Source organism: Mauremys mutica, chromosome 2 (genome assembly GCF_020497125.1).
Source record: "Mauremys mutica isolate MM-2020 ecotype Southern chromosome 2, ASM2049712v1, whole genome shotgun sequence".
In the NCBI taxonomy this organism is placed as follows: Eukaryota; Metazoa; Chordata; order Testudines; family Geoemydidae; genus Mauremys; species Mauremys mutica.
In genome coordinates this window covers 5,764,720-5,784,200 of record NC_059073.1, presented here as the reverse complement: position 1 = coordinate 5,784,200, position 19,481 = coordinate 5,764,720, and the positions used below count along the sequence as shown (strand labels likewise).

The 19,481-nt window shown below is 48.2% G+C and overlaps 1 protein-coding gene across 4 annotated transcripts in view; it reads right to left on the bottom strand.

Annotated features, from left to right (window-relative positions):
* PPP1R16A (protein phosphatase 1 regulatory subunit 16A) overlaps window positions 1-19,481 on the bottom strand; it is a 68,800-nt gene that overhangs the window by 33,436 nt on the left and 15,883 nt on the right. The window contains exons 1-3 of one of the 4 annotated variants that reach the window (XM_045006401.1): window positions 18,198-18,322; window positions 16,045-16,517; window positions 14,532-15,916 (exon numbers count right to left, since the gene is read on the bottom strand). In XM_045006401.1, coding sequence (XP_044862336.1) covers window positions 14,532-14,781 — 250 coding nt within the window. In that variant the 5' untranslated portion in view covers window positions 14,782-15,916; window positions 16,045-16,517; window positions 18,198-18,322. Of the gene's footprint in view, window positions 1-14,531; window positions 16,518-18,197; window positions 18,329-19,481 lie in introns of those variants that run through there. The other 3 variants (XM_045006398.1, XM_045006399.1, XM_045006402.1) reach the window with 3 other exon arrangements.

Sequence of the window (19,481 nt, the reverse complement as noted above, 5' to 3'; positions counted from 1 at the left end):
CAACATATTCATAAATGATCTGGAAAAAGGGGTAAAAAGTGAGGTGGCAAAATTTGCAGATGATACAAAACTACTCAAAATAGTTAAGTCCCAGGCAGACTGTGAAGAGCTACAAATGGATCTCTCAAAACTGGGTGACTGGGCAACAAAATGGAAGATGAAATTTGATGTTGATAAATGAAAAGTAATGCTCATTGGAAAGAATAATCCCAACTATACATATAAAATGATGGGGTCTAAGTTAGCTGTTTCCACTCAAGAAAGATTTTGGAGTCATTGTGGAGAGTTCTCTGAAAACTTCCACTCAATGTGCAGTGGCAGTAAAAAAAGCGAACAGAATATTAGGATTCATTAAGAAAGGGATAGATAAAAAACAGAAAATATCATATTGCCTCTATATAAATCCATGGTACGCCCACATCTTGAATACTGTGTGTGGATGTGGTCGCCCCATCTCAAAAAAAGATATATTGGAATTGGAAAAGGTTCAGAAAAGGGCAAGAAAAATTATTAGGGGTATGGAGAGATTAATAAGACTGGGACTTTTCAGCTTGGAAAAGAGACAACTAAAGAGGGATATGATAGAGGTCTATAAAATCATGACTGGTGTGGAGAAAGTATATAAGGAAGTGTTATTTACGCCTTCTCATAACACAAGAACTAGGGGTGACCAAATGAAATTAATAGGCATCAGGTTTAAAACAAACAAAAGGAAATATTTCTTCACACAATGCACAGTCAACCTGTGGAACTCCTTGCCAGAGGATGTTGTGAAGGCCAAGACTATAACATGGCTCAAAAAAGAACTAGATAAATCCATGGATGATAGGTCCATCAATGGCTATTAGCCAGGATGGGCAAGGATGGTATCCCTAGCCTCTGTTTGCCAGAAGCTGAGAATAGGCGACAAGGAATGAACAAAAGAGGTAATCCTCAAGTGATTTGTTCCTTGTCGCCCATTCCCTACTTCTGGCAAACTGAGGCAAGGGACACCATCCCTGCCCATCCTCGCTGAGAGCCATTGATGGACCTATCCGCCATGAATTTATCTAGTTCTTTTTTGAATTGCGATAGTATTGTCCACATAGTACAGTATTCTTGCCTCAAGCGGTGAGCTACAGCAGATATTTCATAGAAACGGAAAGTGAAAATCCTCATGATCTACCCAACTGTGCAATACTGGGGGGCGGGGTCTCTCCAGATCCCAGTTAGTGCTCATCTAACACTCCAGAGCAGGAGGCCTGATAAGCCTATCAGAGTTTTAAGCAAGGCCATTAAGTAGCTATTTTGTTGACAATTCATTGACCTTCCTTTATGACATTAGCAGTGCAAAGGTCGAAGATGGAACAGACACAGTCAGTCATCATGCCTGTTCCCTGCCACCTAGTCAGAATCCCTCCAGAACTCTGTCCAGTCCATTTCCAAGTCACCCAGGGAAGGAGCTCTCACCACCTCCCTTGGAAGAGTCTCTTCCCAGTGGGAAGCTTTTACTGACAGTCAGCCTACATTTGAGTTTCCTTCAGTCATTCCTGATTGTCCAATGTCCCTTCCCCCATTAACCAGAACAGCTCCTCTGTCTTCCATGGGATTTATAGCACTGCCCTGTCACCATCATTCCTCTGTTCACACAAAGTCCCATCTCTTCCCCTTTAGTGTTTCTAAAATCCCCTCTGAAGGGCACAACCTCCCTCCTTACAGCTACCACGCTGTACCACTACTCATCTCTACAATGGTGCTAGTTACTCCCATTTCAGGCCTAATTCATCAAGCCCAAAGAAAACACAATGCGACATGACTGACCAGCACTCTTTGTAAATACAAGAGGACACCAGCTAGCCATGCCCCAAGTATCTGAACCACCTTAAGCCACCAGCACCTCCTTTTCCAAGTACTCCCATTATCCAGACGGCTGGGGAGCTGCTCAAGCTGTTGGAATAATTGGGATGCTAAAGCAGTTTCCTCTTTCCTCGCTATTTTCTGCTATCTACCCCCACCCCTTATTACTGCTTCATCACGTGCGGTGCTTTGTTTGCTTGGTTCTGTGTGCGTAGAGCAAAAGATCCCAGGGTAGGACCCTTTTCTTCTTACTGGTCTGCAAAATACCAAACACACCAGTGCTGGTAGATAAATATTAACTAATCCTGATATGGCAGTTGTGTGTCAACACATAGCTAGGCACTACAAATTTCATTCTTTAACCTGACCTCGGTGCTATCCTCATTGATTCCTATTATATAAGGTTTATTTCCACTTACAGCTCTCTGATTGATACTCAACTGTAAGAAAAAAGAATGGTTCCTTTACCAGGCATGCGAGTTCCATTTAACAAGGATACAGGGATGTCCTGAGGACACCTCCATTTCCAATCCCTCCCCTCTGCTGAATGGGAAGGGCTGGCAGGGAGGGCCCAGGCAGAACTGCACTGACTTGGATAACCTATTCCTCCGGCCGGCTTTCCTCTATTACAGAACCCACTTTATCCCATACAAGGGAGGAATGGGGGGTTTCAGTAGGCATCAGGACGAGCATTATTGGCTCCCTAGGTGGAAGCCTCCAAGGGACAAGAATGAATATGCTAGTGAGTGAACTCCCCTCTCAGCCCCAAGGTGACTCCTCCGCGTCAGGGAGGAGGCACACTGTACTGCCAATGTGGAAGAGGTTTGCCCTGCTGCAACCTCTGGTATAGGGAAGTCTTTGGTCTCCAAGGCACAGACATTAAACGTGACTTGCCTAAAGCCATACAGCATGTCAACAGCAGAGCTGAAAAGAACCCAGAAGTTCTGGCTCAGTGCAGAGCCAACTGCACTGTCCCCTCCAGAGGCTGTGGGGGAGAATTTCTTTAGGGACAGGTAGGAGTGTCGCAGCCCTAATCTATCTCGTGACACAGAGCTGAGCCTTGGCTGCCATGGGGGTTGGGAGAGGAATCCCACGAGAATGAGTTCTCCCGTTCCCTAAAAGAGAACAAGTCTCCTTGCTGCTTTGCGAAGCTAACCCAGGGAGGGCCTGAGGGAACGGCCATGCCACGAGGTACAGGTATCAACCACTGAGGGTGGAACCTGCAGCATTCCTCAGAACAGAAAGGGCCGACATTCAGCGATCATTGTATCAAGGAGGAAGCTAACGCCTGCCAGAAACTCTCACAACGCAACAAAAAGAACCAAGAGAAAACAAGCAAAGAATCCTGCCTGTGGAAACAGTAAACAGCCATTCCCAGTGTTTGCGTGCTGAGGGGAACCAGAAAATACTGATTTCAGAGCGGCCTCCCGCGGAGCTATTCTTTCAGGCTGAAATACGTTCAGGGCCTTGCGGTGTCAGGGAGACAGCAGATCAGACCTGGTGGAAATTGGGGATTTATAAAAAGGAGACCAAGTGAGTCGGGGGGAAAGGAAACGAAGAACCCAGCAAAAGCCCTGTCTGAAATAAGCCAGTACATACAGTACTGATATCTGCAGCCACAGTACTGTCTAAGGCTGTAATCTTATTACACCGCACAAGATATGCAGGGTCAGGCCATGTCAGCACATGTACAGGAGATCTTCAAGAGGAAAGGATTCTGGTAATTCAGTAGATAGCACTCCCCTCTCCCCGACAGTACTGAAGGAGCGCTCAGCCTAGCGCTAGGGTGCACTGTATGCTAGAAGAGACACACAGGGCCCAATGCTTGTGGTTAAAGATTCTACGGCCCTTTTCATAGAATATGTAAGTTGTGCTGTCCCTGGTGTCTTGGCCAAATTCCACAAATTAAATGAGAAAAAAATGGGGCTTGTGCCCTTTTTATGACGGGCAAAGAAGCAATGGTAGGTTTCTTCCCCAGAAGGGGCCAGGGGTGGAGAAGAACCTGGTAGTTGGAGAATTACTGAAGTGATGCGATCAAAGGAGCAGGAGAGGGCAATGTGAACGGGGAGGGGGAAAGGACTTTTGGTCAGACTGTTTACAACACCTACAGGACCACAATGAGTCAACAGCACTTGGGAGGAAGGAAGCCTTTGCCCGGAGTTCAACATTCCCATGTCTTCAAGCAAGGTGTGGGAGCTCAGTGTGCATCCCCGGAGGCCAGCGAGGCCTCTGCAAAACCAGGGGAGCAGAGTTGATATTTCTGGTTTAAAAAGTGAAGATTTTTTTTTAAAGAAGCACAAGGCTAATTACCCGCCTTTGGCAGATCTCCTGTCGTTTCTGTTGGATAAATTATTCTTCCGTGTTCTAGTCTGTGTGTAGTGATCCTGTGTGCTGTTAAGCAGTGGCATTTGGTCCACACGGAGATGGCTGCATTTCAGTGCTGGCCGAAGTAATCCTTGTATTAGCGTTTGTAGTACTTTAGGATCTATATAAATGCAAAGAACTTTTTTTTTTTTAAAGCTGGTCTTCAATATTAAGGGATTAGTTCCAGCCCTTGGGAATTTTGGGGCATTTCACCTCCATTTCTGTAATGAAGGCAAGAGAATTCTGCAGACTCCGTATCCCGGAGATCTGCACCATTTCAAGGTTAAATATTACAGTGTGACTAGCACTGCTTGGCCCTGATGCAGTTCACTGTGTCCACTGTCAACTGGCGTGGCACACCCACACACAGCACTCACTCCCCCCCACACACACACACACACCATTGCTGAGCCGATGCACTCAAGAGCCCAGCCTTCATTTCCTGCACAGCCGCTCAGAAAAGTGGCCTAGCAGCCGGTGTATGGCTGGCAGCAGAATAATGCGCACACTTTGTTTCTATTATAAATTTATACCCAGTAATAAATTAAGTTACTATTATAAAGTAATATGATCTTATCTTTTGTTTCCAGTGCTTTGGTTGGTACTTTGTGCTCCTGAGGCTTACGTCCAACTCCTGCTTACAGCTGGCTCCATCCTGGCTGAGGATCCACACACATGGCTGCTCAGCAGAGCTTGCTGGAAGGGAGCTTGTGACATCACCAATGGCAGCACCCTCAGCCTCCCACAGCTGCTCCCCCATTCCACCCCAGATCTATGGCTGTGGGTTTCCTGTCCCCCAAAGGCAGGAAGTCTGAACATGAATAACTTGTGATCTTTAGGAGAAACCACTGTGGGAAATCGCCCCGCTCTAGTCATGATTTTGCACTGGGTATATTTTACAGAACTGTTTAGCAAAATAAAAAGTTTAAAGGAGATTAAACATTTCTTCACTTCTACAAAAAAATAAGGGACAACCACCCTAATGGCCTCTGCATTCTCCCTGTCCTAATCTGTATCACCTGATTGGAGCTCCTGCTGGGAAGTGTCAATACAAGAGCTGCTTCCATGAAATAGCAACAAGGATTACTGAGAACAGGCCAAGCCTTCATTTTAAATATGCTGCAAAACAGGCTGATTTACTACAAGAGTTTTGCTGTAACCCCACATCTCACCACCACCAAACACAGATTTTACATTATAGCTTCAGTCAGTATGCAGATTTCATGCAAGTTTCTTAGCTGATATTTTTTTCTTAGAGTTTTTTAGATAGAGTTAGATGGAGCTATTGTGCAAAGTTAAAACATTTTTAAAAACAGCAGATCTTAAAACAGAGTGAACAAAGCAGAGAAACACGTGGGGGGGGGGAGCTTTTCCAGAAAGCAATAGCTGCAGAGAAGAAGGTCTTTGCACCACCAGTGTCCCAAATGTGTTGAGGAAGTTGGTGCTAGATGAGCGGAAGGAGTGAGGGAAGAGAAGACGAGAGATAAGGCACAGACAGAAGGGCTGTGAGATCGACTGAATCAAGTCTAGGAAGTATATTCAAGTGAAGGGTATTATCAGGTTAAAAATCATATTTAAAAATAAATGAGTCTCCCTTGTGTTACCAACCAGAGATCACTGAGACAAACTATTATCAATTCTCATTTTATTTTGACCATCGTTGGTACTAGAGCAGCACCAGCAGACCCAACCAAAATCATGGCCCCACGGTTCTATGCACTGTGCAGATATGTAATAATAAAGGCTACGATTTTGTCATGAATAAAAGTCATGGACCGGTCACAGGCAATAAAGAAAAATTCACTAGCCGTGACCTGTCCATGACTTTTACTAAAAATATCTGTGACAAAATGGGGATCAGCGATCCCCACACCACCGGCAGCAGGACAGCTGAGCAGCGGCTGGGAGCTGCAGGGCCGCCACCATCTGCAGCAGCTAGAGGCTACAGGGAAACCCGCACCGTCCACGGGGGCTGAGAGCTCAGGGGTTCCCTGCTGCCCGCGGAGGCCGGGAGCTTGGGGTTCTCCTGCTGCCCGCAGCTCCACAGGCCCCTGCTGCCTGTGGGGGTAACCCCCACCACCTATGGTAGCTGGGAGCTGCGGGTTTCCCCCGCCACCCACAGCACCAGGGCCCCCATCACCCGTGGCAGCAGTGAACTTCAGGGGTTCCCCCGCTGCCTTTGGCAGCCCCCACAGCTCCTGGCCCCAGCAGGTGCTGGAGGACCCTGCAGCTCCCAACCAGCACAGGCTGAAGTCACGGAGGTCACTGGAAGTCACGGATTCCGTAATAAGTGTAATAACTTAGTAATAAGTGACAGTCCCCACCCCAAAGAACTTACAAGCTAAATAGGCAAGACAGAAAAGGATGGGGGGGGAGGAAAAAGTCCAAGTGACTTCCCCCAGATGGCACAGGAAGTCAGCTACGATAACAGAGCGCAGATTTCCTGAGTTCCAATCTAGTGCCTTATACACTGGACCATGATGCCTCTTTATGCTGTTTGTTTACTTCCAGCAGGTCACCCATTTTGGACAATGAAATTTGACTCTCCAGTTTCCCTTTCAGGGTCTGCATGCCCTAGAACACAGATGTAATGTTTGGGTTGCAAATGCAGCAGGGATACATTTGACAAGAGCCTTTGCCTTGGTATTTCTTGCAGGTTTTTAATTAAAGGGATCGTGGTAGCGTGGCTACTAGTCTCGGCTTTTGTAAAGCTCATTTTTACCAAAACCTAAACTCGGGGGACAAATCTGATCTGACAGCATGGCATGAAAACCAAGGAGGATCACACTGAACTGGATGATGGGATTACTGTCACCCATAAGATTCTTCAATTCGATCACAGCCTATTTTAGATTCTTTCATTTCCAAAATTGGTACTGAACAGACCATATGGATGGACACAAAAATGCCAGATACAAGGCACCTTTATTTGATACTGTATATATTCTGAAATGTTTACAGTGCAAGAATATGTACAGTATGCTCCAATACTATTACTGCACTTTTGTTTTAAATATTGTTTTAGTTTTCCTACATATATAGCTTTAGTTTCTATGCTATTTTGAAGAGGTCATTACTGTAAAGAAAGGATTGGACGTCACTCAACAGATGGAAGAGGGACCATTGTGATGCCATGAAAGACTTAGACTGGGGTTCGCAAGGAGGCCAGAGGGAGCTGGGTGCCAGACTTTCTGACCACATCTACATTAGAAAGGGTTTTCTGGCATAGTTATAGTGGCAAATCCTCCTACAGTGGAGAGACAGCTTATACCAGAAAGAGTTCTTTTGCCAGCACAGCTTATACCAGTTCCCCAAGCAAAATAAGGCATACTGGGAAAAGGGCTTTTTCAACAGGATAAATACTTCTACACTAGGGCTAACCTACCTAGCACTGCTAGCAAGCAAAACTTTTAAGTGTAGATGACCAGGTCTCACTGACTTTCAAGAACTTAAAATCTAAGCCAGATGCTCTCAAAGTGCCAAGTTACATAGTCATGGAGTTGTGGAGTCACTAGGGCCCTGGATGAGATAGACGGGGCAGGTGACATCTCGCAGAGTTATTGTTCCAGACTCTGCAGCCACAGGCAGATGACACTACATCAAGTTAACACTTGGGTCATATTTTTTCCATAACCCTCAGGAGTGGACAATTTTTTTAAATGACTTGTCAGAGTCTGGAGTACAGTTCTACTGCACAAGGGTGAATTCCACAACACCATGGAATTGCAGATTACACAGGGCCCTGCACAGAGCTACCATGACTACTAAATAAGTATGAACCCTTGTGAAGTGTGAATATATACCATGGTTAGTGATAACCACATCTCCTATTTCCTATTTATTAGTTGTATTAGGTAGCCTGGGTCCCACTGTGCCGGACTCTGTACAGACATATAGACAAAAATGGTCCCTGCCCCAAAAGCTGACAATCCAGAGACAAAACGCAACTGGTGGGTGAAACAAGCCAGCAAGGAGGCAGGATGAAGTTACAACTATACAAACTTGTGCACAAGCTGTAAGTATTTTGTGTGCGTAGTTCTGAGTGGCAGCAGTAGTCGCAGCTCAGCTGTCTAGAACTGCTTACGAGCTCATTCTAAAGCAAGCGTGTAGCGGGAGCCATCGGCCATTAGAAACCCATACAAATACGCAGTGAGGCAGCACACGTCTGTCTCTAGCATTCCCCCCCTCTCTTCCACAAATCAGCTTCAGGTTGTGTTTCAAATTTCTTCCTTCAGACCCTTTTGTTTCCGCCTCTTCTCCACCTGATCCCTGGGCCTATGTTTCTAGCTCCCCTTTTGATCTCACTCTCTCCACATTTTAGGGTGACAAAGGAAGAAGGTTGATGCGCTTCCAAGGTCCTCCCTATTTTCTCCTTTTACCCCATCCAGGTCCTACAAGCGAATCCCCGCCCTCAGAGAGGATGGATGGATGGATTTAGCTACTGTTGCTGTTCTGTCAGAGACAGAGGACGTCCTAGACAGGACATAAGAGGCGCATATCCTTCCCATAGGGGCAGAGTGCTTTACCAGGCCTTGCCAGCACAGGAAGTGAAGGACCCAGCTCAGTGCACAAAATCTGCCACTAGACTCTTCTGCTTGGGTGCCCTGTGCCCAATCTCCCTCAGCTCTTCACTCCCCCTTCTGTTTGTCACCACTTATTTCCCATCTCCTCTCTGTCCCAAGTATAAACCCCACAAAGGAATTTTCCTTTAAAGGATTTTATACCCAGGACAACATAAGAAATTACTGGGAGTATTAACAGTCACCAAGGCTGTATCAACACACACGTTCACCAGGCTAGGCTGCTCTGAGAGAGATCTTCATTCCAGTCCTTCCCACAAACGTGCTTCCTCATGGTCCACAAAAAGTGAGATTATAATTTTTTTTAAATAAGCTGTGATTACTAAATCATCCCTCTCTGGATTTCCCAGTTGGCCCCATCCTTTGAGTCTCTCACACTGGGCTCCCAGAGGCAAGGACTGGTTATTTTTGGATCTTGCACAGCACTGAGCATATTGTGAACGCTAAACAAATAATCACCAGATCAAACCCTATACATCTTGCCCATCATTCCAACAACCTCCTCAAATGCCCGTAAGAGCAAATGAGCTTTACAGAGTGTTCACAAACCCAGGCTATACGGGTCCCAAGCAGGAGCCAATTCCAGAGTCAAGTCCCTTCTGGGGAACGTCTTGCCAGCAGTCCCCTCCCATCATGCAGGGAGAGAGGTTGCTGTTCAGGTCACTGCCTCCCAAACCACTTAGGGCGTTCACAGCTTAGCACAGCACTTTGTTCTCCACTCGGAGGCTTACCGGCAGCTGGGACTGAGCCCAGGGAACGGTATAATAAGCAAAGCACCACATTCTACAATAGTTTCAGTTTCTCAACAACATCATGCAATGCCATTACAGCAATCTAATTGAGGTGACAAGTGCTTGGATAACTGAAGCAAAGCCCATAGTGGAAAGGACAAGGTGCACGCTTGTAGCAAAGCAGAGATAAAAAGTTTGCACAGCGATCAATGCATCGGCGATCAATTTAGCAGGTCTAGTGAAGACCCGCTAAATCGACTGCAGATTGCTCTCCCGTCTACTCCTGTACTCCACTGAATCGAGGGGAGTTGACTGGAGAGCATCTCCCATCGACATCGCGTAGTGTGGACCCTGCGGTAAGTAGATCCAAGCTACGTCGATTTGAGTTATGCTATTCACGTAACTCAAATTGCGTAGCTTAGGGTACGTCTATACTACCCGCCGAATTGGTGGGTAGTGTTAGATGTATTGGGGATCAATCTATTGCGTCTCATCTAGACATGATAAATTGATCCCCGAATCAACACCTGTACTCCACCTCGGCAAGAGGAGTCGACGGGGGAGCCACGGTGGTGGACTCACCACCATGAGGACGGCCAGGTAAGTCAAACTAAGATACTTCAACTTCAGCTATGCAAATAGCGTAGCTGAAGTTGCGTATCTTAGTTTGAACCCCCGGCTAGTGTAGCCCAGGCCTTAGATTGAATTTCCTCTGTAGTGTAGACAAGGCCTAAGAGTAACATAGGACCTCACACCACCTAGGCTGACACCCTGGCCTCACAGATAATAGGAATTTTGTCACTGACTTCAGCAAAGCCAGAATTTCACTCCCAGATTGCAAAATTCTTAACAACATCAGACCAACAAAATGATGGTCTCACACTCCGTCAAACAAGGGCACCAACATAATTTGGACTGAGCCTCAGCAAAGCTCCAACTCATATAGATACTGGGCCAGGTCAGTGGTGATGAAACAGAGCTAGATACCAGCATATTGACTACACCCAATGGCCTGATATATCTGTTGAGCAGGAGGGGATAAAACAGGCCCTTAAGATAACCTCCAGAGAGGGCTCTTAGGGGCAGAGGAACAATCACCAAACACTATCCTGCGGCAACCACAGTCTGAGGAGGGCATACGGAGCCTTTCCTCTCAAACAGGGCTCAGGTCAGTAATGGGCAGGAGCTGATGCCCCGTCAGATGGCAATTTAGTGGCCTGAGTCCGGTCCTGGGGGCAGAGAGGCGAAGGTCCGAGCAGGCCACAGAGATAGGGTTGCCAATTTTGGTTGGACGTATTCCTGGACGTTTCATCATGACATAATCTTTAATTTAAGATTAATTGTTAATTCCTGGGGACTCCAGGACTATCCTGGATGGTTGGCAACCCCACACAGAGACCAAGCCGCTAGAGGTCAGCCGTCCAGCTGGCAGCACAACGTAGGGAAGCTACACCTATTATATGGACAGAGCGCGTCAGCCTCCAGGCCGGCTGAGCCAGCAGTTTTCCCTCGTGTGAAGTTTAATGCAAAAAGCCACAAAGCCCCTTTTCTGTTCCTTCACTAGAGCCTGTAACCGAGTCCTGAAGAGATTCAGCTGGTTAACATCATTTCTATTTTTAGCCAGTCTGCCTTTTCATTTGAGGACCATACTGTGTCATTATCTAGTCAGGCCAGAGGGAGGGGTCGAGCCAGACAGTGCATCCCCTCTTTCACTTGGAAACTGTGCTGCGAGAGGAGGGGAAAAAATATGTTGTTGTAAATTGCTTAATCCCAATGGAGAGTAAGAGCGTTAAGAGGGAATCCATTTGTTCACTTGTCAATAGCAAGTGGAAGAGAGTTCCTGACAAGCACGGCGAGGTGGCTAAGCCATCCATTCCATGTTTCTAGCCTTTGTAGTTGTGAAGTATCAGAGGGGTAGCCGTGTTAGTCTGGTTCTGTAGAAGCAGCAAAGAATCCTGTGGCACCTTATAGACTAACAGACGTTTTGCAGCATGAGCTTTCGTGGGTGAATACCCACTTCTTCGGATGTAGTTGTGAAGGGAACCTCCCAAATTTGACCTGATGCAGTGTTGTCTGTCTGAGTCTGCAAACAGCTCCAGGGCCTCTGGTGCTGCTGGAGCTCTCCCAAGCAGAGAGAGAATTAAGAAATTAACATGAGGCAGAACCCTGTGGGCAGCAGTGAAAGTGACAGGACTCTCAGCACATTCACTCTGCTGTTGCTTGAGTAACCAATGAACAGCAGTAAAAGCAGGAACTGAGGAGGACCTGTCTGCCAACCCCACAAATAAAGGAGGCTGAGAGAGGAATATGGTAAGGTAGCGAAGAGGCAACTCCCAGCAAACCACCTCCAGCCAAGAGGGGAAGGGTGGGAAGGGTAAACTCCTTCACCCTTTCAAAAGCCAGAAACGGGCAAGGGGGATGCGTCTAATGAACAAAAGCCTGCTAGCCAGAGGCTGATACAAGACACAGAGGAGGGTCCCAGGAACTGCTCCCGTCATCATTCTCAGCAGCTGGGGTGACAGGCTTCTTAGCAGGGCATTGCCTCAGGACATGATGGGTTGGGACACGCCTTTCACAGCTGTTGCTAAATGAAGGCTGTATGTTTCTAGTCATGTGATTCACTAATCTCATCTGTACAGCTGAATAATTTACCTAAGCACTAAGGGAAAGGACCTGTTACCTGTGACTAGTGCAAACAGCAGCCCAGATTAATCCTCAGGCTCCAGGTGTCTAGTAATCCCTCCATTAGGCAAGCAGTTTGTACATTTTTGTATTCACTAGTGATGCTAAAGATACATACTGTAGTTAATTATAGGTCACTGTTCAGTCAATACTCCTTTTAACACCGTTAGCTCATCTTCAGCTGACAACGTCATGTCCAGCAGAGAACCAAAAGCAATGTCGTCCGTGGAGTTTGCAAAGGTTTGCTGTTCATTTTCTCATGTCATTTCGCTAATGCTGAATCGACTCTCAATACTGTATAGAGCTCAAGCAGCTGCCCATTATTTAATGGCTCCGTTAACCACCAAAGCCAGCAAGATTTTGTTAGAACTCTAGTCAAAAAGTTCCCAGGAAACTAAAATTAACAAGAACTGGGATTCTACAGAAATCAGTTTAAAAAAAGGCAAATCAAAGTCTGTGATTTACGGAATATAATTCTGATGCGTCTGTGGCAGCAGCTGAAAACACCTCGACCCATTTTCTCTTTCTAAACCCTCAACCTGCTGGGCTTCTCTCTCACCAGGCCCGTGTTAAATATTGGTGAGACTTGCAACACTACCTGCCCTTTAACCATGACCACCCAACTGCAAGAGACAGAGATGAGCTTTGCCTCATTAAATCCAGCTGCTTCCTGGCACCAAACCTCCTTGCTAGGTCAAACTCTGTAGCTACTTGTGCCCTTTGCACCATTCTGTATATGGAAGAGACACTAGAGGGAAAATCCTGCATTTGCAGAAGCAGGTGGAGCAGATATGACTTAATAAATCAGAGACGTTAGAGATTGAAGAGACCTATGACCTCTTCCCCATCCCCCCGCCCTTTGCCAACTTCGCCCGGTCACGTCTCTCCTTTGGTGCATCAAGCTTATAAATTGAATGTCAAAAAAACCACAGGCAAATTTCACCTTGTGGCCTGGGACACGCGTTCTTCACAGTACCAGGAAACAAAGCCAGCTCCTCCCAGCTTTCCTCTGGACCTGACTTTTCCCTTGGACTGACTGACTGACGCCCACCAAGGAGTTTAGCTCTGTCTTGCAGGCTGCAGTGCACCGCACGAGAAAAGGGAGCCTCAGGGGACCAACAACATGGGGCAAAGATTTGGGGCAACAAAGTACAGCCCCCTCCGAAGTAATGTCAGGCAGCTCCGCATTTGGTACAGTGACTCCTGTTAAGGATGGAGCCGGTACTCCTCTGCCATTCCTTCCTAGCGCCTCCTGCTAGCCAGAGCGGGCACTGGAGTAGCTGTGCAGGTGTTTTGCTGGTCTGCATTTGCCACCATTTTAAAACAAAATGTTAAGGGAGCCTGAGGTGAACCCAGAAGAGCTAGAAATGCTGGAGGGGTGGGAGTGACCGGTGACATCGAGTGCTTTCCGGTGTAGCCGCTTTCCCCCCGATGCCATTCAGATGAGCCAAAGGCACCCAGGCCCCTCTGCTCTCCCTGCTCAATGGCAGCCGAGGGCACGCAGTGAGTCACAGGACAGTGCCCAGGCAGGCGGCAGTGATTTCAAACAAGGGATTAGTGTAAACAGAACAAGGTGTTCTGTAGGTGCACTGAAAGCAGACTGCTGTCACGGAACCATCGCCTTTCAGCACGCTGCCCGGCGTTTCTTTATCCTTTGTGTTATTTAAATCAAGTCTGATGGTGTCCAAATGCCACCTTTCCATCCTGGGTTGTTTGCCTCCCTCCCCCCCACAAAGAATTACCCTATCCCACAAAGTGGGGAAGGGTGAATGTGGCCCCACAGCCAATCGTGGGAGCCCTGCCCAGAGCCAGGCGGGTTATCAAAGACAACAAGCATACAGGGATGGGCAGCGTTATCTACCTGCTCTATGGAATGGGGAAATGGGATTTCCCTGCAACAAGAGAAGGTGACCCACTACCAGAGCCCAAACTCGTCAGGGCCCGACGCTATGTAAATAGTCTGCAGCCTTCGATAAAATCACTCAGCTCTTCCTCCAGTGGAAAGAAGCCCACATCAAAAGATCACCCCACAATGGGCCCTTTCTTGCTTAGGAGCGAGTTGATCTTTCCAGCCCCTAGGTCTAAGCAGAAGCAGTGATGCAGCTGCTTACCACACACGACCTATGGAGTCCAACCCTAGAGGCCTTCAGATTCCATTGCTGGTCCCGTCATTTCTGAACAACAATTTCTGCTTGAAGATATTTTTTAAAATGAAGCCTCCCAAGTCTTATGGGGAAACCCGCAATCCCCCACCACCATCCTGCACCCCTCAGACATAGTGCCTATGCCCCCACCCCCACCTCTTACACCCAGTCTGGGAGTACCTGGCCCTTCCTACCTTCCTCCACATCATTGCGAGATGCTGCCTCCAGCAGCTTGATGCTCTCCGGAAACAGCACTCGCTTCTCCTTGCTGCTGTTTTTCTTCCTCTTTTCTGCTCTGGCCTTCTTGCCGTGAGCCTCCTTTTCAAACTGTGCCCATTTCTTCAGCTGCTGCGTCCGGCGCTTCTGTGCATGCTTCAGCCGCTCCTGGGTGCTCATCCTGGCCACTGCTGGCATCTCGGCCAGCAGCTCCAGGTGCTCCGCCATGGCTGCTGCAGGGAAGGGAACACAGACTGCTCCTTGCTGAGGTCTCGATTCCAGACACAGGAGCCCCAAGGCGCTGGGAAGAAAGCCCAGGCGTGTACAGAAGAGAGGCGTGAGGATCCCTGCCTCCAGAGGGCATCACCTGCACCACTTCAAATGGTCTGTCACCAGGCCACAGCCTCAGAGAACATGAATGGTGCAAACTTGTCTTATACCTGGATCCTGGCTGCTTTCTGGGGCTCTGCCACCCGCTCTGGAGATAGAGGGGTCTGCTCCATAACCACCCCTCCCTCTGCGGTTCTCCCTGAGTGGTCTGATGGTCTTCCCAGGCCTCAAACACCCAGGGCCTTTCCCATGAGTCGGGAGTCAGCAATCTTTCCAGAAAAAACACTCACCATGCAAACCAGCGACCAAGTACCGTGCACTGTGCCATCGGTGAGAGAGGCTCCCGCTCCTACCCCCTCAGCCCAGCAAACAGCCACGCAGGGACAAACAGCAGCAGCAACAGACTCTTCGTTCATTGGGTTTAGGATCTTTGCAGCCTCTTTGCACCTACACACCGTTTCCGAGGAGGCCCAAAGAGACCCGTACAATGCTCTCTCAGCCCGGCCTCAGCGGTTTCACAGGTAAAGGTAGATCATTAAATTAAGGACCGCGGAGATATAGCCATCCAGACAGCCACCTCCAAGGTCTGAGCTAGCCCGTCAGTTCTCTGTCCACACTGCTCTTTGGGAGCAGACAGAAGACTTGGGAGGTTAAGCTGGGAAATCTGCGTCTCTCCCCAGAGCAGCTCGACTGTTCAGTCCTGTATTAAGTTAGTGGGGTGCCACTCCACTTGAGCCTTGACACCCCAGCAATTCATAGTGCAGAGGAAGGCTGGACGGATTCTCAGGCACACTCACGGTGGGAATTATTACAAAGGTATTTTGTCTGTCACCAAGTCCATGCTCGGAGGCTAATTACTTGGCTAACGTCCTCCCTTTTGCCTCCTGTGTTCATGAAGCAAGGGGAAAATGTACTGATGACTTAGCTGCAGCTGCCCTCATTCCAAGCAGCTCCTCCCCGTACCGGGAACCGACAGGTTGCTCCAGAAAGCTGTCTATGGCTGCTGTGTCCTCCCCACAGAGATCATTCAAAGCTGCCCAACGGAAGAGAGAAACACCAGTGAATATTTAGTGCCCATTGCCACCATAAACCAGCAGCCCCCGAAGGACCGAGATCAAATATCAGGCAGAAGAAATGGGAGGAAAAGGCAGATCCACACACCCCTCTGTGTCACCGTATCCACAGCACTGTACAATCCTGTTACTGCCGTTGCAGGGAGAAATCCCTTCTGCATTCATTTCTTCCATGTGGTCTCCAGTCTTTGCCACTTCCAGGTGCTCAGTGAACTTTGAGAACATGGATCCTCATTGTCAGAGGGAGAATCCCTCACTCCACATCCCCTGGTGCTCTGCAAGTTAACGTGCTTCCCTCAGAGCCGCTTGAAAGCCCTCCAAGAGGAAGCGGTCTGTTTGCACTTCCCCTCCCCGGGGTGGACACAAAGGAGAGCGGCACAGGAGCCGGATCTCTAAACCTCGGATTGCATCCTGGCAGCCCCTGCAAGTGCTCAGGCAGCCTTGCTGGACTAGCTGGCAACTCCTCCCTCCCTGCAGTCAGTCACAGCGACACTGGAAAGCTGGGCTGAGCTTCCCGCTATCCTCGGTCACGCACGCCCGGAGAGTGGAGCTTCAGGAGTCCTGCAAAGAAAAGAACAAGGAAAAAACCAAAGGGGGGGTTAGGGCACTGCTGAGGGGAGAGAGCCTGCCCCTCCCTACAAGACTCTGACCCCTCTCTGCACCCCACCCGATGCTGTTTTTGCCCTCTGTTAATCCAGGATTAACCTACAATCAAAGTTTAAGCAAATTACCCAGAGCTTTGCCAGCAGCAATTGAAAGCTTCTTTCTCCCTCACTGAAGCTGCCCGCCCCGGCCAAGCCTGCAGAGCACACCTTCCTGCCAGCCGCATTCCGGCAGAGCTGCCAAGGCTTGGAAACTCGCAGAGGGTGCTGCTCGGGTAGGCTGCCATTCAGAGCACCAAGAGGAAGAAAATAGAAGTTTCCTCTAGGAACAGAGCTGCACTGAGTTAGCTGATTACAGAGGTGTCTGACCCCCAAAGGGTGAGCCACAGAGACACGGCCGCTCCATCTGCCAAGCACAGGATTTCATTGTCTCAGACTTTATTTGAAGAATGTTCTGCAGTTCAAAGCAGTAACCGTAGCCACCCCACCAGGAAAGCTCCTGTGTAACAGCCTAGCATGGAAACAAACCCTTTCCTTCTCCTTGAAGGGTCACTAGGCCCTGCCAACAAGGGACAGATTATTTACTTACCTGAGGACATGAAGTTTCCAGAATTGGCCAAGGCCTCTTATTATTGAATCAGAGAAGGGAAGAAACGTACTAGGTCTAAAGTGTACCTCTGGGGCCAGGGCAGGACTGCTCCCCGGCTCTCTTAGCAGTCCCAGTCTAGCTGTGAACAGCACCACACACTTTGCCCTTCGGAGAGCCCCAAAACACTGCTAGCCCCTTGCGGGAGGGACTGCCTCTTTGTTCTCTATTTGTACAGCCCCTAGCACAATGGGGGCCTGATCCATGACTGGGGCTCCTTGATGCCATGCTAATACACTTGATAATGCAAGGTGGGTTAGAATTACCGGTATTATCCCCATTTTACCAATGAGTAAACCGAGGCACAGAGGTGTCCAAGGTCACAGCCAGTCTGTAACAGACCTGGGAAGGGAATCAAGATGACCCAACTTCTAGTCTTCTACTACAACCACAAGGTCACCTTTTCTCCCACCCACCACGTCCCATGGGAGAACACTGCACAACTGAAAACACACAGTGGGGTGGTCCCGAATATTCACCAGCCTTTTTCCAGTGTATTCTGGGTATCGGCCATTCACGACAGATCAACAGTGAGAGCAAAACCTGAGCTACACACCACGCACTCAGCCAGTCAACAAGAGTCACAGAAACATAGAAACTGCCAAACTGGACAGACCAGGGTCCATCTAGCCCAGTAACCCATCTCGGACAGTGGCCAGCACCAGATGCTTCAGAGGAAGGTGTAAAAACCCCACAGTAGTAGAGGTGGAATAATCTACCCCCTATTAAGTCTCACCATGGTCTCTCTCAGTTAAAGACTGGTTTAAGCCCAGAAGCAGGAGGCTGAGCGTGTCGGGCGCACCCATTTTTCCAAACCGCCCCCTCATTGGCCAGGGCCCCGGGGCCCCGTTAGCCCACTGGCTAATCTGCCTCTGCTAGCAGTGCAGACAGTATTCCAGAGGAGGTCACACCACTGATTTACATCATTGGGCAAGAGACCCAAAAGCAGATACTGGCAGCTGCATAAAGCAGCACCTCTGTTACAACACTTACTCACAAGAACTTCACAGCAGCAGAAACCAGAACACGGTAGCCACCGGGAGTTGTTTCAGAACAGTCTCAGCTTGCTTCCTGAAGTGATCAGCCTGATCCATGAGTCTGGTCAAAATGTGTGTCTGCACAGCAGGACTAGTGGAAAAATGGGGCTCCCAAACAGGAGGAACTAAATCAGAACAGCTCAGGAGAAATGCCATATATAGCACGACAAACAAGAATTCCTGTGACACCCATAAACTCCCTCCAAAAGCCAAAATCACTAAGGGAAAACAAACAGGAATGTGCTTAGTTGGTCCTTAAGGCTCACATTCACTGGGGAGTGGGGGAGAAGGATGAAGAATTTCACCACAACTCTGAACTTCATTAAACATTTTTAGGTTTAGCTTAAACCTTTGGCACCGAGAGCAGACATATGTTGACAAGGAAAATGCACTAGGCAGATGCCAATTAAAGAGACAAAAACCTGAATTTTGCATTAAGACACATTATATCTTACCACCATAAGAACAAAACCAGGGCTCTGCCCTATTTTCTGTGGTACCCACAACATCGATCCAGGCTGCCAGACAACAGAAGAGGCAGGGATACAGCATGTATGGTCCTAACAGAAGATAATACGCTACTTTTTTCAAAAGACCTTTCTAGAATAGGACTGTTGTGACTAGAATGGTTGCTCTAAGTGTAGCATTGTGTAGTGACAAAATGTGCCAGAATCTAATCTCAATTCCACTGATGTAAATCCAAAATAATTTCACAGACATCAGTAGAGTTACTCTACATTTACTCTGGTGGAACTCCTGAAATCAGAATCAGATACAGTGATCTCACATTTCATACAGCACCCTTCCTTCAGAAGCATCTCAAAGATTTTGACCATATATACAGAAGTTATTTTGTCCAACACTGAAATACAGCCACCTTTGAGATGAAATGCAGCAGCTGTTTAACAGCAGCCGAAAGATACACAACAGTTTAGGAGTGGAGTGTCCATTAAAACCACAGTGGAGGAAGCCGGGGCAGAATGTAACTTCCAAATTGGAAGGTGCCCAGGATTGCAAGCAAGGAGGAGTTGGGTCCTTGTCGAAAGGCAGCACAGGACTCCCAACATTATGCTGGGTGTTAGTTCAATCCAGACTCAGAAGAATGTTGAATCACCAACACCATTTCCTGCAGCACCTGGATGTCTCCTCTAACCAGTGACCTAAACAGGCTTAGTTTAGGAGCAGGGATGCCGGAACCGGGGGGGAGAGCATGCCCCCCCCCTTTTTCTGTGCCATAAGG